At 38.7% G+C, this 27,828-nt stretch overlaps 2 protein-coding genes and 1 long non-coding RNA gene across 5 annotated transcripts in view; 1 reads left to right on the top strand and 2 right to left on the bottom strand.

Annotated features, from left to right (window-relative positions):
- Positions 1-1,085: 1,085 nt before the first annotated feature.
- On the top strand, positions 1,086-9,132 carry cnot11 (CCR4-NOT transcription complex, subunit 11). The gene is made up of 7 exons (XM_051958848.1): positions 1,086-1,842; positions 2,628-2,792; positions 3,564-3,716; positions 4,345-4,547; positions 5,849-6,051; positions 7,679-7,775; positions 8,699-9,132. The coding sequence occupies exons 1-7, from the start codon at positions 1,524-1,526 to the stop codon at positions 8,894-8,896; spliced, it is 1,338 nt and encodes a 445-aa protein (XP_051814808.1). The 5' UTR covers positions 1,086-1,523; the 3' UTR covers positions 8,897-9,132.
- On the bottom strand, positions 3,082-4,380 carry LOC127537109 (uncharacterized). Of its 2 annotated transcripts, none has more exons than XR_007946594.1 (2): positions 4,260-4,380; positions 3,082-3,764 (listed from the first exon to the last, which is right to left on the bottom strand). It is a non-coding gene; the product is annotated as an uncharacterized LOC127537109 (long non-coding RNA). The 2 variants fall into 2 exon arrangements; XR_007946593.1 differs by having other exon boundaries at positions 3,082-3,709; positions 4,260-4,378.
- A 6,351-nt stretch (positions 9,133-15,483) lies between the features above and the next one.
- LOC110959571 (abl interactor 2-like) overlaps positions 15,484-27,828 on the bottom strand; it is a 63,578-nt gene continuing 51,233 nt past the window's right edge. The window contains exons 7-12 of one of the 2 annotated variants that reach the window (XM_051958840.1): positions 25,216-25,340; positions 23,804-24,127; positions 22,849-23,013; positions 21,865-21,945; positions 21,567-21,749; positions 15,484-20,912 (exon numbers count right to left, since the gene is read on the bottom strand). In XM_051958840.1, the coding sequence (XP_051814800.1) occupies positions 20,737-20,912; positions 21,567-21,749; positions 21,865-21,945; positions 22,849-23,013; positions 23,804-24,127; positions 25,216-25,340 (1,054 nt within the window). In that variant the 3' untranslated portion in view covers positions 15,484-20,736. The remainder of the gene's footprint in view (positions 20,913-21,566; positions 21,750-21,864; positions 21,946-22,848; positions 23,014-23,803; positions 24,128-25,215; positions 25,341-27,828) is intronic. The other variant, XM_051958841.1, reaches the window with a different exon arrangement.

The following is a 27,828-nucleotide window of genomic DNA, read 5'->3' as shown; positions in this document are numbered from 1 at the left end:
ATAAAATAAAAAGTGTTGCACTTTCTAATAACACTGTCATCTCTTTTTCCTCTGCAAGGAAACAGTTCCATCACAAATTTCACAAATATGAGAACATCAGTTAAAGGGCTAATCTCCAACACTATTCTTTACAACATCACAATGTCCTTTTTTGCAATATCAAACAAATTAGTGTTCACAGACATCCAATCCTCATGAATAAAGAATAATTATTGCACTGTTGTCTGCAAATTTATTATTCACAGTATTACATAACTTGCTGATGAAAATTTAAAAATGTTTTGATTTTCATTTTATATTTACAATAAAAAGAAAATAAAATCATTAAAATGAAAAACAAATAATCACTCCTTTTTTGTTTTTCAAACCCGTTTCAGAATGGAAAATCCAATTGCCAAAATATACACGGACCACCGGCAAATTTAGTAAAATAATTACTGTATTTTAGATTAAACAAACAATTCAACTAAAAGCAAGAGCAGCTGGAAGCAAAATAGGACAAAACTAGAAGCATGAATTGCCTAAAGGATAAAAATGAGTCCAGCTTTACTCTGTTCTGCAGGTTATTTCAGGTTGCAGGTGCACAATGCGTGAAACTGGATTTTTCAGGCCCAGTATAAACACCACCTGTAGTCGATCAATTGAGCATGTTTAGTGAGACAGCAAATAAATAATGTAAGAAGGTTTAAAATATTATCAAAAATTAAAAAAAAGAAAAATATATTTCTACAGTTAATTCACAAAACGTTGAGACTTCTTGGCTGTTTGCCCACTTAATTATGTTGCAAAATTATTTTTAATTAAATGTGCATTCGATACGGTTTCCGGTGCTCATTTTATTTTGACACAGCAAAACACGGCAATGGCGGATGGGTAAAGGAAGAAGTTAGTTAGCCTGCTCTGCTAAGCTAGGCTATCGCTATTTTCACGCTGGTTTTACCATTAAACTTGTTGTTTTGGTTATTTAAAAAATTCGGATCCAAACATAACAACTATACTTCGCGATCAGATATCAGTTGTGAGTTTTATTAAGAGACGAAATTCCCGTTTGTGACGGAAGTGAAACCGCCAAACAGGAAACAACGTCACCCATAATGCGCCTCACCGGCAGGGTTAAATCTGGATTTAAACGGCTAAAGGATCAGACTTATGTGAAACAGTCGTGAAAACACCCCTGCGTAGCTGGATTTTTCGCTTTTTGTACGTCTGTTTGATTTTTAAGATTATTATGTAGTTACCGAACCGCCCAATGCGGAGTTTTTCGGGCAGAGCGTTGAGTTTTGTTATGACTTCGCCGCTTTTTGTCAGTTAGCGCCGCTATGCTAGCCGAGCTAACTCGTTGCTAACACAGCTCCAGAAGTCGTGTGGTGAGTTTGAGCAGTTAACTTTTAAAATGTCCTCAACGAAGATGATTTAACTCCGCCGGTTTGTCTCAGAGATGCGTTGTGTGTTTTGTTAACTGGAAAAACGCAGCTGTTAAACGGTTCTCAAGCTGAGTTGAGTTGAGTCCCGGTGAGGACACCATGACGCTCGCCCCGAAGGAGCTGACCAACTTGCTGAGCATCATCTCGGAGGAGGCCTGCACCAACACCTTTGAGAGCCTCTCCACCCACTTCCACCACTACTTCGGGAAGGCGGAACACTTCAGGGTGGGCTCGGTGCTGGTCATGCTCCTCCAGCAGCCCGACCTGCTGCCCAGCTCCCCGCAGCGGCTCACCGCCCTCTACCTGCTCTGGGAGATGTACCGCACCGAGCCGCTGGCCGCCAACCCGTTCGCCGCAGTGTTCGCCCACCTGCTGAACCCCGCACCGGCCGGAGAGGAGCCGGAGAAGGTGCTGTCAGGTGGGTCCGAGTGTCCGGAGACTGTTAGTACACAGGATTCTATTGTTGAAGTGACATAAAACACAACAAACCATCTCTCTTTTCTGTTGTATTTTTATTTTAATTTATTTTATTCTACCTTCATTTTATATCGTAGTATTCTGTGTGGTCTTATTGTTTACTGCTTTATTGAAAATCCATGCTGCTTTAACAATTTAATTTCCCTCTGGAGATTAGTAAAGTCGTCCAAGTCTTTAAAAAAAATCAACTAGTAGTAAATTTAGTGAGTAATTCATTTTTGTCACATTTTTATACAAAAATCCCCAAATGAGATGTATTTATTTATGAGTAAATCTGCATAATTTGTCAAATAGTTGACTGACTGAGTTTTAGCATTACCTGAAAGGTTTGTTTTATGTTCATGATTTCTTCTAGATGCTCATAAAGCATTTATAGTTGCATAGCTACAACTATTTTTTATTATGAGTAAATTTGCATAATTTGTAAAATTGATTAAATGTCTAGAAAATTAATTTTAGCATTATAGATGTATCCCAAAAAGGTTCAGGTGTTCCTACAGTATATTTAGTTACAGAACAACTAATATTTATATTTATAATTTATTAACAAAATGGTGTAATTTGTCAAATAGTTGATTCAAAGCCATATATTTGCCCCAGTTTATGCTGAAAACACACAAAAGATAACCTCTCAACTAAAGCACTGATAATGACTGTATAACATGAATCTCAGCCTTGTATTGGGTCAGAACGGATTCAGGTTTTATTTCTCCTGTTCTGTTCCAGGCTTCCTTCCTCCCATCACCCAACCAGAGAAGTTCTTCTTGTCCCAGCTGATGTTGGCGCCGCCCAGAGATCTGTTCAAGAAGACGCCCAGACAGGTTTCCTGCATGGACGTCAGCAACATGCCTCAGACTATAGACATCAGTGGGCTGCAGCTGGCGTTAGCAGGTCGGTTCACACAGCGGAGTCTTGCAGCTAACAGTGGAGCTGGAGATGTGACAGAATCATTTGTTGTGCTGTAACGGCCCAAATATAAGAAGCACCACATAAAAACACTCTATGTTTGATGATTAGTTAATTTAGAGGTTGCTTGTTGTGTATAAAATGACAGAAAAGAGTTGGAGAACATGAGACAAATGAGTGTTCTTGCCATTTTTGGTGGCCTACACATCCAACAATAAACGTTTGCAATTTGGATGAAAGCTGAATGTTAAAGGATCACAGAGGAGCTGAAGAATATTCAATCAGTCAGTCTTTACTTTTCCGAATCAGCTTTAATGTCCAAGTACGTACAAAACATTCAAGGAATTTGGTTTCTTCTGTTGGTGCCACTCTGGGAATAAGGAAAAGAGAGAACAATAAAGCAACTATTGGAAAAAAAATGAAATATAGACATCTAGAAAGGAGCACTTACACAGTGCTGTAGTGCAATATTTACCAATTTTCATTTTGTAGTCGTGATAACACTAAAAAATTCAAACAGATGAACAGAAACACATCCAGCTCCAAATCTGATGAATGTTTCTTCATTTTTGGAAGTTCAGATGTGGATTTATTTTTACTTTTTTGTGATAAACAACAAAAACTCTGGTGGATAAAAAGGCCTGCAGCCTGTCGTATGGGTATATGTGATTAAATTCCATTCTAGTCCGAACAGCTCTGTGTTTCTCCTGCGTCTTTTTATTTTTAACGTCTCTTTTCCGTGTCCTCGTCTTGCAGAGCGTCAGTCCGAGCTGCCGACTCAGAGTAAAGCCAGCTTCCCCAGCATCCTGAACGACCCCGACCCAGACTCCTCCAACTCCGGCTTTGACAGCTCTGTGGCCAATCAGATCACAGAGTCTCTGGTCACAGGACCCAGGCCTCCTCTGGAGAGTGAGTGGCATTGATGTTAATGTTGGTTTAAGCAGCAGGAATGAGGACCTTTTAGAGGAGGAAACAAGAGCTGAAATTAGACCCAGTATGTCAGTTCAAGGTGGTTTTATGCTGATTTCTGACAGATCTTTTCTGTGTTGAGACTTATTTTATAGTAAGTTGTATTTTTTTTTTTTTAAGAATGTATCTTTTCTATATGTGTAATTTGTTCAAATAACAACAGGCGTGAGGTAAATCCGTGAGTTATGGCGTGAAAGTATTAAAATGAAGAACAGTTATTGCATTGATCTGTTTAATGGAGCCAGAGTGATTTATTCCAGCACCAAAAAAGGGAAAAAAGTTATTTTTATTTACTAATTTTGGAAACTATGCGTAATATAATATGAATTCTTGGTTCACTACACTAGCCAACATTGATCTGATATCATTGAATTGAGTTTCAGCAGTAATTAATAGAATGGAGGTTAAAGTAGAGGAGCTCCACACATACCATGACCATTTGTTAATATCTAGATAGAGAAAAGGGAACGAGTGGATACTTACGGAGTCTCAGTCACTCCACAGTCTGTCTGCAGCTCCACTTTAACATCACAAATCTTCACAAACTTGGTCCTCGTTTCCTCATCAGGTCACTTCCGGCCCGAGTTCATCCGGCCGCCGCCTCCTCTCCACGTCTGTGAGGACGAGCTGGCGTGGCTGAACCCGACCGAGCCGGACCACAGCATCCAGTGGGACCGGTCCATGTGTGTGAAGAACAGCACCGGTGTGGAGATCAAACGCATCATGTCCAAAGCCTTCAAGAGCCCGCTGTCGGCCCAGCAGCAGTCCCAGGTGGGTCCAGGTCCAAGTGGATTCAGATCAGGGTTAAAGAAGCAAAAAAACAATACGGGAGGATCCTGAATACAAACAAACACAGTTAGGTTGTAGAAACGGTAAAAACTTCAAAGCTAAAACAGGATAAAAGGGATTTATCAGAAGGATAAAATCACATGTGCAGAGAGAGTTTAGTTCCTTTAAACTGATTCACTCTTTTAAATCTTATTTGTTGTTGTTGTTTCATCTGTCCAGCAGTAAGTCTCCTCTAACACATGGAGTTGTGTGTTTGTGTCAGCTATGGATGCTGTAACAGAAGCAGAATCTTTAAAAGTTCTCCCTCATCAGTGGAGGACAGAGCTGTGCTTTTCTGTTTACAACACTGAAGTCCTCCAAGTTTACTACCGTATTTTCTGTGCCATAAGGCACATCGATTGTAAGGCGCAGTCTGGATTACGGGTTTATTTCTGTACTTTAGCCTTATATAAGGTGCACTGTATTATTGGGCACATGCTAAAACAATGAAACGGAAGAAAAACAGTGAGTTTGGTTGAACTTTGTTCTACTACGTATTTAAAAATACACTCATTTTTTGATCAATCTTTTGTCACACATCCATCAAAGTCATCTTCTGGATCTGAATTGAACAGCTGGATAATTTTGACATCAAACATGCCGGGTTCACCCTCGTCATTGTCAGTCAGTCTCGTTGCCGGGTGGCTGTTCAGCAATGATGCCGGCTTTGTGAACGCTCGGACAGTAGTCAGTGCTGTCTGTAGCTTTATGTGATGTTCTCTGATAGGTTTATCACTGCCAGTGTGTGTAGTGTACGTATTACGTTCCTATGTTGGCGGGAAACGGTCCGACAGTCAGATTTTGGAACTCAGCACACATAAGATGCACCGGGTTAAAAGACACACCGTCGACTTTTGAGAAAATTAAAGGCTTTTAAGTGCGCCTTATAGTGCGGAAAAGTACTTCTGTAGGTGACGGTTGGACTAAACAGCAGGCAAAGAAACGCTCTTTCTAATTTGTAACATCTTCTCTTATCTGATCCTCAGTCTGAAATCAAAACATGTTCAATGTACTCACATATTCCAAAGAAAAGCTGCAAATCTTCACTTTTAAGAAGCTGCTACCCACACACATTCACCTAAAAATAAAAAATCAGAACTGAATTATCCAAATAGTTGCTAAATAACCGTTCAGTTAGTCGACTGACTGTTGCAGATCTTTTCCCAACATCTTTATCATCCCCAGTTTTTCACGTTGCAGAATGTAAATGCAGCCTGTGAACGTCTGTGTTGTTGTTGCTGCAGCTGCTGGCGGAGCTGGAAAAGGACCCAAAGCTGGTTTACCACATCGGCCTGTCGCCCGCTAAGCTGCCTGACCTGGTGGAGAACAACCCTCTGGTGGCCATCGAGATGCTGCTGAAGCTGATGCAGAGCAGCCAGATCACCGAGTATTTCTCAGTGCTGGTCAACATGGACATGTCGCTGCACTCCATGGAGGTCGTCAACAGGTGCACATTTCAAGTTCCTTTATCAGAGCCACAGTCAGATTTATTGTCAGAAAACAGCAGGGATCAGAACGACCTCACTGTGTCTTCATGGAACAGTAGACATTAAAGAAACACTTAGAAGGTTCTGAGATTTAAAAAAAAAAAACAAAAAACTAAATGAATTAAGAACTAGAAAGGAAAAATGAGGTAAACTAAGAATAAAGGAAGCAAAACTAGAACTGAATGAAAATGAGATAAAGTGTCAGATTTAGTGCAGAATCTTCCAAACAAATGAGGAACAACAGTCCGTTTTTAATTTATCGTCATTAAACAGAAATCCTGTCGCTGCATTCACACAATCAGATATTTTTAAATATTTTATTACAACATCTGGCAGGAAAAATGCTCGTCTGTGTGTGAAAACAGATGGACGGATTATTCTAATGCATGTTAAGAACTATAAAAACAGTAGTTAAACTCATGTTGCCCTTCTGGACGCAGAACATGCATGAAAACGTTTAATTGAAAGTAGTGGAGAAAAGACGCAGTCCTGTGTAAACATGTAAATGTCTAGCAGCTGCATGAGGCAGCGGTTAACAGCAGACACTCTTCTGGTTCTGGGCTAGAAACTGTTTTTCAGTCTGTTTGTAATTTCACTGAAATCACACAAAGTTGTAACGTCTTAGCAGAGTTTGTTTGTTTGGTTATTAAGAACCCCATTAGCCTCTGACACAGCTCAGAGACTATTCTTCCTGGGGTCTTTCTCATATTCATTACAAACAATACACTTTTTTATTATATATATATATATATACACACACACACACACACACACACCTACATCCTTCTACACACCTATCATACAATTTAACAAAAAACTACCGAGAGCTCAATAAGAAAATCTGAAGACAAGAGAAACAAAAATAGTTAACGCACACAATCAGAGTTCTGATGTTTTTACTCTCCTCAGGTTAAAACTGAACATTATTCAGCAGCACTTTGCTAAAGTTGGTGCTTTTACTTGTTGAAATCTGTTTATTTTTCTTCTAGTTTCTTTCAGCTTTTATCCAAATCGCCACACATCTGAGAGTAGAAACATGGATGTAGTCAGGAGAAAACAACCTGGACAAGATAAAACAAGTTCAAGTGTGAATTTAGTTTTTCATGAACACAAATGTGAGCTAGTTTAAGCAACAATAAGTAAAGGCTTTTCATCTTTATTTGTTGCATTTTTAATATTTAGTCTCTCAACCTGCCGACCAGCAGCAGATGTTTCTCCCACATTTAGAGCTGGGTTGTGCTTGAGGTTTTTTCCCTGTTAAAAGGTGTTTCTCTGCCACTGTTGCCTCAGGGCTGCTGTGGGGGGGTCAGGCATACGGGTTCTGTAAAGCGTCTTGAGACAATTTGACCTGTAAATAAAATAAAATAGAATCTAAAGTATGTTGAGGCTGCAGTTGTTCTCGTTCATCGTGAGGTTTGTGGAAAAGACTTTTTAACCCCCAGTGATCATGTGACTCTGCAGTAAAACAAGAAAACCATAAAAAACGTGTTGTCTGATGTGTAATAACTGCAGGAAGCAGCCATGTAAACAAACAAACAACCGATCCAATCATCAGCTGTTGAACGTCTTTAATGTTCTCTTCTTCAGGCTGACCACAGCGGTAGATTTGCCTCCAGAGTTCATCCACCTCTACATCTCCAACTGCATCTCCACCTGTGAGCAGATCAAAGACAAATACATGCAGGTACAGAACAACACATTATCCTTCAGAATACAGGCATGGATGAGGATTGAAGTGACAGGAGCAGCCGCAGACGGGAGCTAGTTTCAGATGGAACGAGAAAAGCAGTCAGAGAGCAGTGCTCTGCCAGGATTTAGTAAAATAGAAACCTGCAAAATGTGATTTAGTGCCTGAAAAATGCAGCAAATCTTCATTTAAAAGGTGATAAAAAGCCAGAAACTGAAAGAAAACCTGAAAAATGTCGACACAGTGATAAAGTACCAGGATGTTTCTGTAGCTGTTATCTTTTTAGAAAGTCATTTATTTCTGTTCTTTAGGGGCGCTCATTTGTTCTGTTTCTGACTTCTTTTTGTGCCTTGGAGGCTTCAGTCTGGAACCAGAAACTTTGGATGTTGATAAACCTAGAAATGAGTTATTGATGAGCTGCAGTAACAATCTGAGTGAAGGTTTAGCAGGTTTTCATGTTTTAGTCCTGAGAAGTGTTCATTTTAAGGCAGAAATCTCCCTGGTTGGATGGTTAAGGCTTTACCAAGAACAGCTTCAGACCTTCTCCTTATTGTGATGTATTCAGCTGATTTTAATATGAAGCTAAAAATAACACCTGAATTCATGAATATTTCAAGTTTTGGTAGCTTGAAGTGCATTTTGTCTGACAGAAATGTGTGAAGTTGTGGTTTTAAATCCACAACTTCATCACTCCACATGTTTCAGAGCTATAAAAACTTGAAATATTGACACATTCAGATGTCAGTTTAAGAGCTGTCCCGATTAAAAACAAGATTTCATCAAACAGAAACCTCTTGGTGGCTCTTTAACTGAACAGTTGGACGGTTTCTGGCTCTTTGTTGGAGTTTAATCCTGCTGCTAACTCTGTAAACCCAACGTTTCCGCTCAGTACATCTCCCACTCTTGTCCCCCTCCTCCAGAACCGTCTGGTCCGTCTGGTCTGCGTCTTCCTCCAGTCTCTGATCCGGAACAAGATCATCAACGTCCAGGACCTGTTCATCGAGGTCCAGGCCTTCTGCATCGAGTTCAGCCGCATCCGAGAAGCCGCCGGCCTCTTCCGCCTCCTGAAGACGCTGGACACCGGAGAGAACCCCGCCGAGGCCAAACCCGCCAAATGAGCGTCGTCATGGAGACGCAGCCAGTTTGTTCACCAGAAACTCTCCACACGGGGAGTAGATCCTGTAAATACGTGGCGGTCGGCTTCCTCAGACTCTCAGTCTTTGCCCGCCATCCTCAGAACTTTGTCGGCATTTTCTCCTTTGTCTCCTGGATTTCTTTTTTCCCACCAGCGCTCTTCCCCTTTGGAAATGAAACCTTCAGAGTTTTCTTTAATTAAACCGGTTGTTTAATTGAATCTTTCAGGTTGTTTCTTTTTTGTTGTATTTTTAATCGTTTCTTTATCACTGGAGTCAAACCAAACAGAAGAATCGTCGCTAAAAACACCCGAACAGTCAGTTACTGGAAAACTTTTATACACGTAAAGATGTTTAACCCTCTTCATTTACAGGCACCAAAAAATATTGTTTCTGAAAAAAATCCCCAAAATTTCTAAAAATTTGCAAAACCTTCAGGAAGAAAATTAGAATAAGTCCTTAAAAATTTCCTTTCAAAGCTTTATTTTTTTTAAAAAAACAAACAAATTTGGCAAAATCCCTCACACACTGATCAGGTAGTTGGATCATGTCTCTGAGCTTCTCTACTTCTGTGAGGTCATCTGGTGGCAGGAAAGCAGCACTGAAGGCCTGTTTGAAGTCAGCCCAGTTGTGAACAGTCCACTTAGCAACAGTCCTCCACCTGTGTGCTGGACCTTTAAGAACACCTGATAAAGCTCCAACCAGTTCAGCATCACTCAGAGGTCTAACAGCAAGAAAAGTTTCGCATTGATCAATAAAATTTAGGATGTCTGCCACTTCTTTGCTGCCACTGAAAGATGGAAAATCCACATGTACAGCAGGCTTTGAATAAACCACCCTATGGCTTGGCTGGTTGAAGGAATAATGGGACTGGTGCTGATGGAATGAGAGGCAGTCTGAGATGCACCTGATCAGTAGCACATGTAGGCCTGGTGCTAGGCTGTTACAGCAGAACAGGGAGTTGGAGATCCTGCAGCTAAATCTCCATGCAGAGAGATGGGGTTTGGAGTATCCACAGAGGCCATGCTTGGACCAACTACTGCTGGTGAGTATACCGTGTATTTGTTTGCTTTTGAGGCAGGGTCATCAGGAGCTGTTTGGCATGAGGAGGAACGCACATTACCTGGTTGGAAACGCAGTCCTGTGCTGTAAAAAGATCTTTGGATTGTATTGAGACTGGCGCGCTTCAGCCTTTCAAATCCATTTTCCACTTCTCATCCCGTCGTTGCAGACACTCCACCAGCTGCTCCTCAAAGTTCCTCAGGGTGGTCATCATGCGATGTTCAAGCACTTCCATGCTTCTGTCTATATAACCTCTGATGTTTTTTTCCCTGTTAACGGCACTGCTAACAGAGTCTCTGAAATCAGCCTCCAGGGACTTTATCAATGACTGCTCCTAAGTCTGTGCTGATGGATGTCAAAAGATTTAAATAAGAAGAAACATCTGCCTCCGTCTCCTGTTCATCCCTCTCATCTCGCTCATCCTGGTCAGATAAATACAGAGAACTTATTAAAGATGTGACTTCACCTACAGGATTCCGTCTAGTCACCCAAACATCAGAAGCTCTCTGCAGAGGCTGCTCGCTGTCCTCAAGCCCAGGAGTGGAATAGAAACTCTGCTGTCATTGTCTATGTTCATGTCAACATTTATAGGACTAGATACATTATCCAGTTGTCAGGGCTTCTTCATTATCCATGTTTGTTCTTTTCTTTTTGATTATGTGTATATATATATATGAATAAATATATTTATATATACCTATATGTTCATTTATTTATTTTTTTCCAAAATGTCTCAAATTTTTGAAAGACAAGTTGTACACAAAGTTGTCAAAGATACTCAGTCCCACCAAAAAAAAAGTTTTCGTTTTGCTTAGAATTTACACAGCAATTTTGACAATTTCAGGTAAACTTTTATTTAGTCTACTTCCTTTTTCTGCCCCCATACGGGCCACCATCTGTAACACTCAAACTTTTTCAAGTAGGGGTCACTTCACCAAGGGGTTCATCTCAGAAATAATAAAATAAAGCAACCAGAAAAAAAGGTAATTGTCACTATCACTATTAATGCTCGGAGTCTCTTTTAAAATTGCTTAAGTTTCTTTACTTCTGTCTTCTTTTCAAATAAAAAAACCACTGTTTCCCCTAACAAAAAATATTACAACAAGATTGCAAATATAAACTAAACCTTTATGATTTCTAAATTAACTAAAAGTCCTTTCCTAACAAAATATAAAGTTTCAAATCAAATGGTCCACTTCAAATACACTTTTAAGAATGTTATATCCCGAAAGGTCCTCACGCCGGCGGCTTTTCCTCCTTCCGTTCGACACAAAAAACACGGTAACCCGACACAAAAAAAAGAAAGTTCAGCAAACAAAAAAAAAGAGAAGCGATCGATCGTTAAAAAAATACTGGTATACCAGAAAAAAAAAGAGTTTCAAAAGGGGTGGATCTCACCAGTAGCCTGGGTGTAGGGGGGATTATCCTTAAGTGAAGGATCCCTTTGTCTCTTGGTGCGGCGTCCGCGTCAAGATGTGGACGGATGGGGAGAGTACTTCTCGTCGGCTCTGGTAGGATCTGGGCTCTTATAGTTTCAATAGTCTTTTTCCAACCTTATTAAAACGTCTTAGGTCTCCCATCATTTTTTTTCTTACTTAAACACTCCTTTCTTTCAGCAGCCTTCTGTCTCCCCCCTTTCCTCTAGGCCACATCCTCCTTATATAACCTTTGTTTACCACATTTTTTAATTAATATTTTGAAATTGTTTTTATCCCACCTACCTAATTAATTTGTCAGCACAGCACAAAGACAAGAACACTTTCATTTAGTTTTCATCATGTTATTAATGGTTCTGCATTTCTTTTAATTTAATCACTGAGGTGACAATGTCACACTATGACGTTTGTTGGAGGACACGTTATACTATGACGTTATTTGGACTACATGCTCTATGGTTGCACTAGGAATTTGAAATGAAGAGCCACTGTGGGTCACTCATAAGAATATCACTGAGCCACAAAAAGCTACAAATTTCTGTGTCAGTGATAGCAGAAAAAATGGAGTCATTTTCCTGCATTCTGGTGGATCTTGAGGTAAAACATGCTCAATTAAACAGTCCTATTTTAACTATTTTATTTCTACTTATATGTATGTATGTTGTTATTTTCATCGTTTTTACACTCCTCCACGGCTGCTCTGAGCAACGTGAAATGTTTAAGTCTAAAGGTCCTTACACACCGGGAGCCAAGCGAATAAACGATGCGAAATTGCGAAATATTCGGATGCGAGTTTTGACGCACCTGTCCATACATATCAAGCACGATGCGTTTTAGCGACTTTCCGAAGGGGAGGAAGACGTTGCCGTAATGTATTTCCACCTCTTCTTCTGTTTTCCACCTGCCTGGCCACTCCTCGTCATTTCTCCCTCCTCTCTCTTCTTTCTCACGTACGTGTCCCTCAAATTCCTCCACATCTTCTTCACTTCTTCAACTATAAAGTATGAATAATAATAATATCTACCATATGCCACAGATACTAAAAGCAGAAAACACAACACCGGACGGATTATTTTCAGTTCTGATTAGATGCGTTGCGATGTCTTTCTGTCTTGATATCATGTACTGTAATGTGAGTCGGGGCCAGTACCGGGTAAGCAAAACATTAAACTATAATCCATAAACGTAAGGTAACAACCGAGACCTAATTGATGACCGTGACATCAACGCAATTGACAGTGAAAAGTATGTTGTATGCCGGTGAATGGGACGTCGCAACAACACGCAGTCTGATTGGTCAGAAGTGGTCACAAAGAATGCGAAACTTTAGAAAAATCGACCATGATTCGAAAAAATAAATGCCGCAAAATCGCTGAGCGAGAAAACGTTGCCGATGTGAACGCGTGTATTGACAGGATACAGGTTCGAAAAAAAATATTGACGTCCGGAAAAAACGCACGTAAAAAACGCACCCGGTGTGTAAGGACCTTAAGTCCTAAATATAAATATCATCAGAAAGTGTGAGTCTATATCATTTTGCTAAACTTTCAGATCAAAATTTAATGCTCTTTTTGTAAAAACAAAACAAAACAAAACAGGCAGTCAGGGGTGAAGAGACATTCCCATGTTTTTTTGCATTTGGCTATTTAAAAACCTGTACCTGAAACATGTTCATGATCAAAACTTTTTGACCCATAAAAATATTTATTTCATGTCAAATTTACCTTCTTTTCCTCCTATGTCTAATTCTTCTACCCTTACTATGTACCATACCCAGTGGCAGCTGGTGGTGAAATTTGTTGGGTGGGCTAACAAATGCATAATACCGATTAAATGGTTAACACAGCTGCAAAAGCAACATCACCTATGATACACACAGTTACATCAATTACAGGTACACTATACTTATTTAGTGCTCTACATCAACACTCTCTCTCACTCACACACACACACACCACTACAAAACGTGTTCCAACTGCAACGACTGCCCACAGTTAGCCTGCTGCAACTGTCTTATTACAACTGTTTGGCGACATGTAGTGCAAAACACGCCTTCAGTACAACAGATGACCTCAGCAAAAACAAGGTGTCACAGTCCTTTAACAGGTCAACATGGGCCTACCTGATTTGAAAAGAAGCTCACATCGACGGCCGATGTGATCCCAGTCTCTTAACTTCCAGCTTTTCCTCCAAAGACATTGAGGAAAATGGACATGAAAGCAAATAATCCACCTCGTTCATGCTAACGCCCGTCATAGCTTAACCTTTTCTCGCTGCGTCAAAGGCCTGTGGGCTGACTGAAGTTAGCCCAAATGATCAGTAAATCAGGGGGCGGGACATGACACCTGTCAATCACTTACAAGAACAAAATGAATGAAAGCGGACTGTATCTGCTGGGGCTGTAAAAAATAAGCCCATTTAGAGATATTCTGTGTTTTTCTTTTGACTGATTGGTGCTGTTGCTACCTTTGGTTTCACCTAAACTTAAAACAATCTGTTGTAAGTTATTTGAAAATTAAATTTCTCATCTTTTTGTGTTGGCCTGGGAGGGCTTAGCCCTGTTAGCCCATTTATACCAGCCGTCCCTGGACGACATGCTATACGATGACGTTTTTAAAGCAACATGCTTTACCATGACATTTTTAGAGCGACATGCTATACTCTGACATTATTTGGACAACATGCTATACTATGACGTTTGTTGGGTGACATGCTATACTATTGTTTTTTGGACAACATGCTATACGATGACGTTTTTAAAGCAACATGCTTTACTATGACATTTTTAGAGCGACATGCTATACTCTGACATTATTTGGACATGCTATACTAGTATTTGTTTGGACGACATGCTATACTATGACGTTTTTTTAGACGACATGCTACACTATGGTGTTTTTTTAGACGACATGCTACACTGATGTTTTTTGGACGACACAACTATGATTCATATCTAACAAGAGCAATCCAAGATTTCTGACCTCCGCCAAGGGAAGATGATACCAAGTTGGAAAATCTAAATCCGGATCCAGAATCCAGATCCTTAACCGGATCAACACAAAATTTGAATGGAGTCTTCCCTGGGCCAAGATCCACCTCTGGTGAAAATTTCATGAAGATCCGACAAGTAGTTTCTGAGAAATCCTGTCCACAGACACGCACACAGACAGACAAATAAATAAACAGACCCGATCCATAACCTCCTTGGCGGAGGTAATAAATCCTGTCCACTGGGAGCTGCAGCTACGATAGATATGAATATCTATGTATGGGTCAGATTGACTGAGAGCTGAGGACTCTGTCCCGCCCACATTTACGGCTTCTGCTGGTTACAGATGCTGCTGCTAACAATGTTAGCCTCCAAAAGTCAGCTCTACAGGTAATTATTAATATATTTTTTTAATTGGTATAAACACCCAGATGTAATTTTTTTTGCCTCATCTTGAATTTTCTTACTTTCTTCCATAAATTATTGCATTCTGACTATAAATGAAGGTTTAATTACTCCATTAGTTTGTGATATTCTTTTACCGTTTCTATTTCCAGTTTTTTCCTTTTCCACTGTGGTGCAATGGTTCTGTATCCAGAAATTTAAATACATTTTTTCAGCTAGACTGTTGGTTAGAATGGGACTTTCCTAATCATTGTAAAATTCTTTGCTGTCGTGATTTTTATTTAGTTATTTTTAACATCTTTTTGGTAATTTTCTAATCCATGTTGCTAAGCTGAATCTTATTTATTTATTCTTCATTTAAAAATAATTTAAAAAGTACAACTTTTTATTTTGCGTGTGCCTGTTTTCAGGTTTCAGTCGCCTTTTAACTAACCTGAATGAAAGATGCAACAACATACAAATGAAGCGTGATTTAAATTGAAATCACACGTAAACACATGAACACCACTGAAGACTTAGTGGGTTCTGTTTCTGCATTTCTAGGCATTATAAACAACATTCTGAAGCTTTCATTTACTCTCTAACTTGCATTTTGTACATATCTTTGTGTCTCTTATGGCAGTAAACTTTGTATATTAATGATCCAGACTGTGAATAAATGAACAACAGGAACACAGAGAAGCTGTTAAAACATTTACTGAGTAATTTCACTTGTTTTCTTTCTTACAAAAGAGCGATGTGCTTTCAGTCGTGGCTCACTTTGGGAAGCAGAAAGCTTCTCCGGACATCATGTTCTACCAGGAACGTCCTGCAGACGGATGGGAGGGAACATCTGATAAACTGGCAGGTTAAAGCTGAAATCTCTTCAAAGCAGGAATAAGATTTTAGAGGTAAATCATGTAAAAATGAGACGCAGCAACCGTCTGGTACAAAGTTCTTCCAGACAAATCAATTATTTTCTGTTTAATTAGGACCTGAATAGACCTCTAGTTTAATTATTACAGGTTCCTGGTAAAAATCAGCCTCGGAGAAGCCACCTGCAGCATTTCACAGATAATCAAACGTCTCAGTCCACACTTTAAAGGGATACTGCAGGCAGGACAAAAAGCAGAGTTTGACAAAGAAGGAATTCAGTCACTCTGAAGTCTGCAGGTGTTTCACTGATGACTTTTTCACTGCTTGGCTTAATTCTTTTATTTGCATTTTATGCCTTTAAACAAAAAATCCTCAATTTTATTTGTATTTGAACCAATTTCTTTACACTTTCATCTGTTTTATGGACAGAGTCCGTGCTGATTTTGCTATATTTTGGGTTCATTTCTTCACATACGTGCTTTAAAGTGTTTTACAAAGGGGGTAAGTTGGGTTCTATTTCCATTATTTTGTTATAATTTCAGTCTAGAAAGCACTTTGTGTTTACACAATTATACATGAATAAAATGACTGATATTAAAAGACATTCAACAATTGTTCATTCTTGTCATTTTGGACAATTTCATGTCACTTTGGACAGTCTTGATCTAACTGTGGACAAACATTTAGTCATTCTGGGAAAGTTTCAGCTCCTGTTGAATGTGGGGAATTTTAAAAGGCATTTATTTCATTATTTACTGTCATTATGTGGACATTTATTCTATTATTGGACAAATTAAGCAGGAGATGGAATATGTTCTTTTTGTTGTTTCTTACTTGAGAATAGCATCGCTCTTTAGCCAACATCTGAGGAAGGAAAAGATGTTTTCACCTCGTGGACACGAGTCAACCAGACTGAGGAAGGATTTTAAAGACCAAAAAGACAAAGAAAACAGGAGCAGAGAGTCAGAGCGGCAGTTCAATATCAGTGGATAGATTAAAAGTCGAGACTGTTTTTTCATTTCTGCTTCCTCAGGAAGACTCCAGACAGTTCAAACATTTTCCTTTCCCAGTTGTCAGTTAAAAGCAACGCTGTTCCAAATGAAGCAGATTTATTCATAAAAATGAATCTCTTTTTTTGGGGGGGGGTTATAAAACAAGTGATTCAAACAATTAATTATTCAACAAACTTACTACTAGCTGATTTTCTGTCATTTCAACAACAAACTTCTGGTAACAAAAGTTTCCTGCATGTAGGAAATTCAGATTTTTATTTATTTTTTTCGCTATTTAATGTCAATTATTCAACAACAAAGTTCTGGGTAATAAAGGATTTATCAGATCCCCCCAACATTTAATCGATTATTTGGCAAATTAAGCCAATTTATTCAAAATGAAAATTAATATCAGCTGCAGCTCTTTTACTCAGGAGACTTTTAGAGCTCCAGGAATATTTTGAGCCTTTTGGAAACGTCTCAAATGGCGCCAAAAAATATCAAATTCCCTCTAAGGTGATTGAATCAGTAATTTTCAGTACAAACTTCAAAGGAGCGCTGATTTGGCAAACTCTGGTTTTTGCTGTAAAACGCCTCTTAAATAACAACTGTACAACGAGGAAACACTGTTTCAGGTCCAGAGTCACTTCAGTCGACAAGGGAAGGTTTGGTACACACACACACACACACACACACACACACACACACACACACACACACACACACACACACACACACACACACACACACACACACACACACACACACACACACACCACACACACACACACACACACACACACACACACACACACACACACACACACACACACACACACACACACACACACGTATGGCACAAAAATATCCTCCGTCTCTGTCTGAGCGGCAGGGCTTGGTTTAAAGGGCGTTAAAACATCACAAACCTCCAGCTGCTCAAACAGACGGACTAAAGCAAGTCGGTGAAACTGAAGAACAAAATAAACCAGCGAGCATGAAGAATATGAAACACGGTGAGTAAAAATGTCCGATATATGTCAGGCATGCAGGCAAACACACTGTAAACTTCAAACACTGGCAACAGGTCCAGAATCTCCACCCGGCGACTGGCTCGGGTCCACTTCACTGCACGAAACCACGAAGAACTAAAGAAAACCGGCTCAGAGGTCAGACTGGGTTAAACTGATCAGAATAAGAATACCTGGGATTAGAGATCAATAAATCAGGGAGGATCAAAGCCTGGTCTGATCCTGGTGGCAAATGTGAGAATATGTTAAATTTGGTTCCGTTTTACATGAATTAATTTAAATTTCCACTTTTTGTTTGACCGTTTTCACATTTAAAAGGTGGATTCTGGTATTTCTGCAACGGTATTTAATAAAAACGGCCAAAATGGAAAGAAAACACAAACAAAAACAACTTTTTCTGTTGTGTTTTTCATTGAAATAAATACCGAAGATGAGGTTTTTCAGTTTTCAAAGGAAAAAATACTCATTTAGAATAAAGCTTTCAGGCTGGAAAGGCTGCAGCTCTTTCATTTTAGGGTCTTTTTGGGCTGATTGCTTTAAAATCTACAAAAATAACCGCCATGAACTTACAGAACGAGTAACAAGTGCACTGTGCTTTCATTATCTACCTACTACTTATCCACTTTAACTGGAGTATTACTGTTATTTTTAGATTCTAGCTCAAAGGAAAAATGTTTCCTGTCCTAGTGCCATTAATCAGCTCATTTAAATCAAATAACTCATCAGTTTACTATTTACTGAGCTGTCTGAAGGCTTTAAATGTGCAATTTGATGCCTTTCTACAAATTTAGAGCCATATTTATCCGTATTTCTATATATTTAGCTGCATTTCTGCAGCAGAGAGAAGCAAGCAGCGATGCACAGACCTAATTTTGACTTAAAATGTATTTAAATTCATATATTTTCTATTTAGTAGAGAGTTTAAACTCATAGAGAGTTACTGTGTTTTACATTTGTAGTGTCGTGTTCAGACTACAGATGGAAATTAGCATGATGCTAAATCTGGTGCAGCCATCTTTTTAATGTAACTGCACGCTGTCCTTTTTCAAATAAACCTGAAAGAAAGAAAGAAAGAAAGATCAGAACCACAAATATTTGTACTTCAATATTTGTGTAGCTTAAAACTCAGCCAGATGTTTGTGTTGATTTTTTCTTTAATGGTGATTTTACTTGTTTTTGTACCGAAATCAGTCAAAGTTCGATGTTTGCGCATAAACTAAAGTTTTGACTAAAAAAAACCCTTGTCTGATTTAAAGTTGAAATCAGAGGTTCAGATGAGTACTGATTTATTGTAAAATTGAACTAACTGGAAGGAAAACTAACCAGTAAAGTCGGTTAATTTTCCAGTAAAATCTTCACACTATCAATATTGATTCAAAAAATAACTCATCCTCCTCTTTTCTGATAGAGAAAGAGTTGAATATTTAGTGACCATTTCATCCTTCTGTCTTTCTTTTCTAGCAGAAAACACAGAAAAAAGTGTGACAGTAGGGAAGCTAAAGATATTTACCCACCATCACTTCCTCTCAACTAACAAATCAGCAGAAACTAAAAAACACCTTCACTGACTTCTCTCTGCTTCCTGCTGCTGCAGCTTCGTTAACGTAAAGCTCCGTAGTGTCTTTATTTTATCTCCGGCTTATCTCATTAGATTTTTTAATTTGCTGACAGAAAAAAAAAGAAAATTAAGCTCACGAGGAAACAGGAATGTCGAAGGTTTTTGTTAAGGCAATGGTTAAATGAATTCTAAATTCTGATCACAAAAAATCTTGATAAAAACATGAAAAAGTTTCTTTATCTGTGAGCATGAAATTACTATTAAACTACTATTAAATAAAAGCTTCCGACTGATTTTTTGATCACAGAAAAGTCTTTCTCAGCACTTTGAGCTCTAGTTTTGTAAAGTCATACATGAATGTTGAGTATTTTTAATTCAAAATATGGACTTTTTACTTAGAAAGGCCATTAATCTTCACTGTATGTGTTTTAGAGGAGATATTTTTGCCTTTTTGTGCACACTTTTTAAATTCAGGATGAATATCTGTACTATAAAAACCACACAAGGCCCAAACATATTTTGACTAACTCATTAGAAGTCAAGCAAAATTAGCAGTTAGCACTTCCTGTTTCACTAAATTTCTTTTGAAACGTAAAAATCGAATGAATCTCAGGAAAGTTCTGCGATTTTTAGCAGCCTTTCTGTGAATTATGAGCATCTCAACCACTTATCTGGTGGTTTTAAACTTCTGTCACGATCTTAAAATACATTTGTTGTGATCAGAAGAAAACTGAAATTTTAAATTCCATCTTTCTACACAAACACATTAACACTGGACACCATAAGATTATTTTAGTCGATTGATTTGGGACCCTGTTGTGCAACAGAAAATGTTTTATTACCTCCAAGGTTTGTGTTTTTGCTCGGGGTTATTGCTGTTTAAGCTGGTTTAAACAATGGATACAGGCTTTAATATTGCTTCTTGATAAACTGCATCATCTGTAAGGTTATAAACTGACTTTGGACCAGTTTGAAGTGCCAGAGGACGCCTAAAAAAAAGTTAAAAAACAACCATCAAAACAAACCTGGACGTGTGGCGACGCCGGTCAAACTCAAGACATAAAATCCACCAAATAACGAAAAGATTACGCCATCATTAAGCCAGCAAGATTAAAAAAAGTGGCTTTTTCTCTCCCTTTCAGCCCTGAATGAGGAGGAAAAGCTGAGCTTTGTAGAATCACTTAAACCAGGAACAAACCTTTGCCAGATTTATACTTTTTTGGAGCTGAAATTGAAATATAGTTGCGCAAAAAGCAGTCTTGAAGCAGTCTTAAAATGCAGCCGGCTTAATGTTGACGTAGTCTTCAGAACAACGTGAAACACCAAAGAACCCCAAAGCCTTATGGGTAAAATAACAAAACTTCTGTCCAGTAAACAATACTATTATCAATAAAGTGTTGATTTATCTCCACGAGCTCGGATTTGCTCGTGACTGTTAGTGAGAATCTAAAGGAACCAAATATAAAAGTCGAACTTTTCCCTCCGGTTCAGAGCTTTTCCTCAGTCGGCGTAGTGCATGATGGACTCCACGTAGTTCCCTGGGAAGAGGCCGGTGGTGGCGTTCATCACTCCCTCGTACCAGCCGTCCTCGTTCTTCTTGATCACGTAGATGATGGCTCCCTCCTGGAACGACAGCTCGTCCTCCTTGTCGGCCGTGTAGTCGTAGATGGCCACCACTGGGGGGCGACAAATACCAGAATAATGTTACAAATAATGTGTTTAGTCATTTTACGGTCTGACCTGAAGCTGTGCGGCAGAATTCATCAAATGTTTTACATGTTAGGACAAGAAATGATGGAGAAATGAGCCATAAATTAACTGCTTGCTGTTTTAACTCTCCTGTTATGTTGTAGGTCCAATTGACCAATTTTTAAGTAAAAAAAATCTAAAAAAAAAAAGATGTTAAAAGTTTTATTTCGGTATGCAGCTTCTTCTGCTCACCTTAATAAGTGTAATTCACATATAAAATGAAAATGGTTCAAATGTTTCTGGTTCAAAAAGGTGCTTGAATAATGTGCACTTTTAATACGACTCATTTGAGACGTCTCGTGTTCATTTATCAACATCAGTCCACAGAAAGAAAAAAAATCTAAATATGAAATAGAATTTTTTTAAAAATGACGTCATGTAAAGCCATTGTATTTTATGTACTTTTAAAATGAACATCAAAAAAAAGTTTTACCATGCATTTTTTATGAAAAATGAGTTTCTTTCTTACCTTGGTCATTCCATGTAAAAGATATTAAGTTCTCTCTACTTTCAGCAGCGGTTGTGTTGTTTGCAGAGATCATGTTGTGTTGTTTAGAGATGCAGGTGTTTATGCTGCGTACCTTTCTCCAGGTAGTTTCTTGGGGCCCACGGCGGGTCTTCCTCAGCGTATGGATCATTATACTCCACCACTGCCGAGTCCTCCTCTTCGTGTCCGTCCTGTAAAGGCTCAGGTGTCGAAACAGGCTCCTCAGGTCCTGATTGGCTCTCGGTGGCTGGATGAGGAGGAGGAGGAGCGTCTGAAACTGGAGGTGGAGGTAGATTAGACAAACAGAAGTGGACCTTGCTATTCGCAAGAAAAAACACATAAGGAAATGTTTCTGTGATGCAGGACGGAAAACAAAAACTAGTGTAACTTACTGGATTCCTGAACTCGAGCGACGAAACCCATGAGAGGAAGCTGAGGAGTGAACTGGAGGAGGGACGGAGGTGGAGGGGAGGCTGACAAAACACACAAGATATTACTGGGTTATTAACTCACCAAATGTTTCACATCTGACCAGCTCAGGTGATGAATACTGATTGATTTGATCATGTGTATAACCTGGGATCAAAGGTAACTTTAGTTTTTGAGTTATAAAGTCCTAGAGGGGCGGGGCCATGTCAATGTTTGATTTTGTAGATTCTTTGTTTTCATACCTACTCAATATATGTTCAAATACTGGCCATAAAAGCAAAAATCATAATTAGGACAATGTTTTTCTTGTAAATTATGTCTCTGACTGGCATCATGCTGCACTTTGTAAAAGCTCCTATGGGTGCCAATCACAGGAAGAATAAATGTGCCTCTTAGAACGAAAAATAAAGGTTTTATGTTTGGTGGAACATAAAAAATAAATAAAAGTTTTGTTTGGTGGAACATGGGTTTAGAACACAAACATGGGCTTTTTATGGACAACATTTGCACCATCATATAACTGGTTTGTATTATTCTATTAAAGCAGAGTTTTACTATTGAAGACCAGATGTACATATAAATTTACCTTAATAATTTCAGGAAAGTAGCTACATTATTTCTCAAGTTATAGCTGTTCAAACATTAACCAACAGCATGATACCGCCACCACCATGCCCCGCAGAAATCAACGATTCCACCTTTTTTTTAAGAATATTTATCTCAAAAACGAATGCTACCTTTGACCTCAGACTTCACACGTCTCACAGGAAATACAGAATCTGCAAACATAAGATTGTCAGGTGTGAGCTTTTTAAAAAATATTTGGTGAATTGAGGTGGAATGACCAAAGATACCACTACTACTACTACACTAGTAATTGATTTTAATCCACTACGAGCCACATTCTGCACTCTGAGTGAGGACTTTGATGTGTTTTTGGTACCTACCTGGGCTCTGGTTGTAGTAGGGACCACCATTGACCTGATTCTGCGTTGCGATTGGCTGGCCGGTCACAGAGGGGGGGCGGCGGTACGGCAGAGACCCGCCCACCTGAGGAGTCTGCTGTCGAGGCTGAGGACGGTTCATGCTGTAGAACTGAGGGACGATGGGGCCTGAAGCAGCAGAGATGCTTTATTAACTTTTTTATGTTCAGGTTGACATCTTATCTTTCATACCTTTAAATTAATTGAAATTACTTCTGTTAATTCCACTTCAGGCTGCTACTTCTAACAATGACTGTGTTGTTTCTTTATATTGAAGCTAAAATGATCCCAAAACTGAAACTGTTTGGGGTTTAGAGGGTTAACGTCAGTCCTGATGATTCATTTTCTCATCTGCCTCTCAGTAAAAATGCTAATAAACAGGTTTTACAAAGTGTTGATTTATTCCAACCAGCTCTGCTCCCAGTAGACTGAAAAATTGTCAAACTTCTCAACACATTTGGTGAATTCTGAATATTTTGCACTTGTAAAAACTCTATGCAACACCTATTTTTCTACATATATGACAGAATATGTGCGATATCATTATTTATCTACCTACGAACAAATCTGTGCAATATTAATACTTCTCAGTGCAATACTGTTATCTCGAACTATGTATATATTGGTTTATTTTTGTGTTTTTGTACTATATTTCTTAAATATTTGCTGATGTAACACTAATTTCCCCACTGTGGGATTAATAAAGGCAAATTTTATTGCTTATCTTATTGTGTTTTATTTTTAGTCCAATGAGAAGCTTTTTCTCTTGTAGCAGTGACCATGAAATATGGAAATAAGCGCAAATTTTCTCTATTATCGGCAATAAAATGGTGGTTGAATGAAAGGAGACAACAGGACGAGACAGAAACGAAGTGAGCTGAGGAGGCTGGTGGGCGACGGAGGTGTTGAAGAAACTCACCTTCAGCAGGTGATGAGGAGGAGGAAGAGGAGGACAGTGGAGGAGGAGGGGCGGGAGGAAGGAGAGGAGACAGTTCTGACTGGACGTCGGCGGGGCTGGGGGAGGGGTTAGAGGGCGGGGAGGCGTTTGGTGCGTTCGATCGCGAGCTTTGCTGAGGAGACGAGTCGGCGTGTTGTGAGGGTGAGTTTGGCGGCAAAGGAGCATTGGGTTGTGTTAGGGTGGTGGTGGAGGAAGAGGAGGAGAAGGAGGAAGGAGTCGGTGAAGGCGAGGGGGAGGAGTTAGGAGCTGTGGAGGACGAGCTAGCTGGTCCAGTAGTCGGGGAAACTTCAGGAAAGAGTTAAGAAGAAAGGTTAAAGGAGGAAGAAGTAAAGAAGGAAGGTTAAAGGAGGGAGTGAGGGACAAAGTGCAAACAAGTGCAGTGGGTGCTGCAAAAAGATATTCAAACATCAAACCTAAAAATGTTTGATGTTGTTTAATATTTACTTTACTTTTCCTGCATTAGAAAAATAACATAAGTGTTACGTTTAGCCTGATGAAAATAGGCGAAGAATAACGTAAAAACTGGAAACCAAGCAACTGGTTAATACTTAATTTTAATTTAATATAATGTAAGTTAAACTTGATGAGACTGGATGGGGATTTGTTTAATGAATGCTTCTGGTACTGATTAGAATTCAATAAAATGCTATTAGGCCTTAAACACAATGGCTGTGAGCTTCATTAAAACAAAGACTATCTTTTATTGTGTTAAAACAAACAACATAAAGTCAAATTCCAACATAACATGGCACCAAATCACAAGCAGAATAGAATAGTAGAATTACTTATGTATTTATATATAATACCATTCAAAAGTTTGGGATCATGTAGCAAGGTCTTTATTTTTGAAAGAAAAGCAGTTTTTTTTCAATGAAAATAACAAATCAATCTGAAATCCAGTCTAGACATAGTTAATGTGCTAAATGACTATTCTAGCTGGAAACAGCTGATTTTTAATGGAATATCTCCATAGGGGTACAGAGGAACATTTGCTGTGTTCTAATGCTACATTGTGTTAGCTAATGGTGTTGAAATGCTCATTGATGATTAGAAAACCTTTGTGCAATCATGTTAGCACATGAATAAAAGTGTGAGTTTTCATGGAACACATGCATTTGCCTGTATGACCCCAAAGTTTTGAACGGCAGTGTAACTACATATGTGTGCTGCTCAGTCTCGTGATCAAAAGCTGTGAACTCTGATTTCATTGAGACTGATCAGCACAAGTAGATTTAATTAAATTTATCAATATTCAATGTGAACTAAAACAAATTATTTTCTGAATTCTATATTCAGTGGTGCCCATTACATGCGAGTGCATTTTTAACCATAAAGTGTCGTGTGGTGCCCCGTGTGAGGCTACAGTGCTTTACCTGGGAAGGTGGAGGGTGGGGAGGGCGTTGGCACAGCGATGGGGATGCCAACGCTGCCGCTGCCGCTGTTCTCTCTGCTGCTGCTGCGACTGCTGCTGCTGGGATGGCTGCCTCCACTGCTGCCACTGCGCAAACACAGACCATAATAATTAATGTCCTGTATATAGGAAAAGTCACAACTCTTTAGGCTCATTTGTAAGTAGTTTCATTTAATTTACTGTAATTTCACACCTTTTTATTACTTTTATTATAGACTTTGTATTCTATCATCTTATGCTTTATTTTTGCACACTGAGCTGCATTTGTTGTATAAACTGTAACAGACAAATCAAGAGATTATTGTTATTATTACCTTTACAACAGCACAGCAGAAAGTCCAGGCTGAGCTACAAAAATGAAACTGATGTCCTTAAATTATATATAAATTACCAGTTGTTTTGTGCATGTTTTAAGCTAAAATATCAGCCAGCTTTACTTTACGTGAGGACTTTCTGCCTTTCTCTGTTTTATGTAATTGCAAAGTGAGTATTTTGGGGTTTGGGACAGCTGTGTGCACACAAGAATACGCATTAGAATTTGTCATTATGCGCGTTTTCACTGTTTTGGACATTATTCAACCTACATACTACCTGATAAGTAATAAAAACATTGCAGACTGATAATTAAATTCATTTTTAGTTGAAATTTTACTTGGCTTACACAATCAAACATAAAAATATAAAATAAAAAAACACAAGCAATTAAGATCATTATTTTGACAAAAGGGCCTCAGATGACCTGTTTGGTATCACGTGTGTCCTTAACTTATTCTTCTTGCAAAACGTATAAATTAAACTTTCTATAATTACGAAGCAAATCCTAAACTAACCATCGACTCATTTTAACTTTTAATTTTAAATATTCATGTAAGGACAGAAAGAAGCAAATCGATATTAAAGGTAAAAACAGGAGGAAACAAGAAGCGACAATGAGAAAAAGACAGACAGTTGGCTGCCTGTAGAGAAAGAGCATCATTCAGTTCAGTTAATGTTGAAGCACAGAAAGTAGCAACACAAACTCTGATTGGCTAAAAGTTCTAGAGACGAAGGTGGTGATTGGATGGGAAGGATTCTCTGAAGCAGCAAAAAATCTAAACAGTCGAAATATTCAATTCAATTTACTGAATAAATGTACATAATTACAATGCAATAAAACAAAGCTCAACAGTAAATGATGAAGCTAGGGCTATTTAATTGAAAAAACCTTATTTATAACTTTGACTTTCCTTGTGTTTCCTTGAACAAAAGCAAATCGTGCGAACCGTATGAAATGTGATACAAACATTTGCTCTGTTTATATCGTTTCTTATCTTCGCTATCGTTGTCAAAACTCCAAAGCTCTAAATAATTACCACACGTGTTGCTTTAAGATTACCATTCAAACACTTCCAAGGAATCAAATATTCATGAGTAAATGCAAAATTACAAGGCAAAGCTTTCAGAGTGTTTGTCTCCCATCCAAGATACCAACACGCTCATAAAGTTACGTAAAGAGATGAAGAGAAAAGCTTCAAACTGAAAAAGTGAATCAATGAATGAGAAGAAAACCAGTTAGTGGATGCTGCGAGGATGGAAGCAGGAAGTTAGTACTGTGTGTCCTCTGTGTTCTCTTAACAGCGATACAGCAGAAGATATTTGGAAATTTAATAAAAGCAGCAGGATTCACAAACCAGAAGATGATGCTCAATAGGAGATTTTGGAGAGTAAGCAGCTTCTAAACTCACAAAAATGTCAATATATTCCTTTTAAATACCAATTATCTTTATTTTTTTAATGTAATTTGTGAATCCAGGTTGACCAGATCAATTATCCACAGCTGACTGCAGTAATTATGTGAAAAAATTTTAGCGACACACATTACTGGATCTAAAATCAGCCTCCTGAGTATCACTACTAAATAAAACCAGAGGAAACACTGACAGCAGCAGACTTTAGATAGACTGAGAAGCCAAAGCAGAACAAAGTGAGATGAAGCAAAGTCTAAAAATGACATCCAAAGAAAGATGAAAACCCACAAGCAAAGATTTTGGAGAAAATGCAACTGCAAATTACCCTGACAAGGATACAACTTAAAAATGTCTGTCTCATCCACATTCACAGTACCCAAATTTCTAATTTTTACGTCAATAATCCAAAGATTTACCTTGAAAAACCCATCATCTTTCTTGATGAGATGTTCAGATTTGCACCTCTCTCATGTTCAAATGCTAAATATGTAGCTACAACCAGCAGCTAGTTAGCTTAGCCTCAGATAGCAACTGGAAACAGAAAGACACAGCCAGCTTAGCTCTGTCTACAGGTGACAGAATCCACCTACTGGCACCTCTTTATCTTAATCTACACAAGAACCAAAGTGTGAAAACTACAAATTAAGCTGCTGTTTCACCTGTCTCTTGTCTCTATCTTTATGCTAAGCTAGGCTAACTGTTTTCTAGCTATACAGCATTAAACAGTCCTTTGTGGTCTGTTTTTTTTCTGTTTTATGTGGAACATCTGTGGCAATAAATGAGCTTCAAGGACATCCAAAACATTTGCTCGGGTTTAGTCACCTTGCTAATTAATTAATCAGCTGGAA

Source organism: Acanthochromis polyacanthus, chromosome 14 (genome assembly GCF_021347895.1).
Source record: "Acanthochromis polyacanthus isolate Apoly-LR-REF ecotype Palm Island chromosome 14, KAUST_Apoly_ChrSc, whole genome shotgun sequence".
Lineage (NCBI taxonomy): Eukaryota > Metazoa > Chordata > Actinopteri > Pomacentridae > Acanthochromis > Acanthochromis polyacanthus.
Note: the sequence above shows the minus strand (reverse complement) of the source record. Positions and strands in the feature narration are given on the sequence as shown.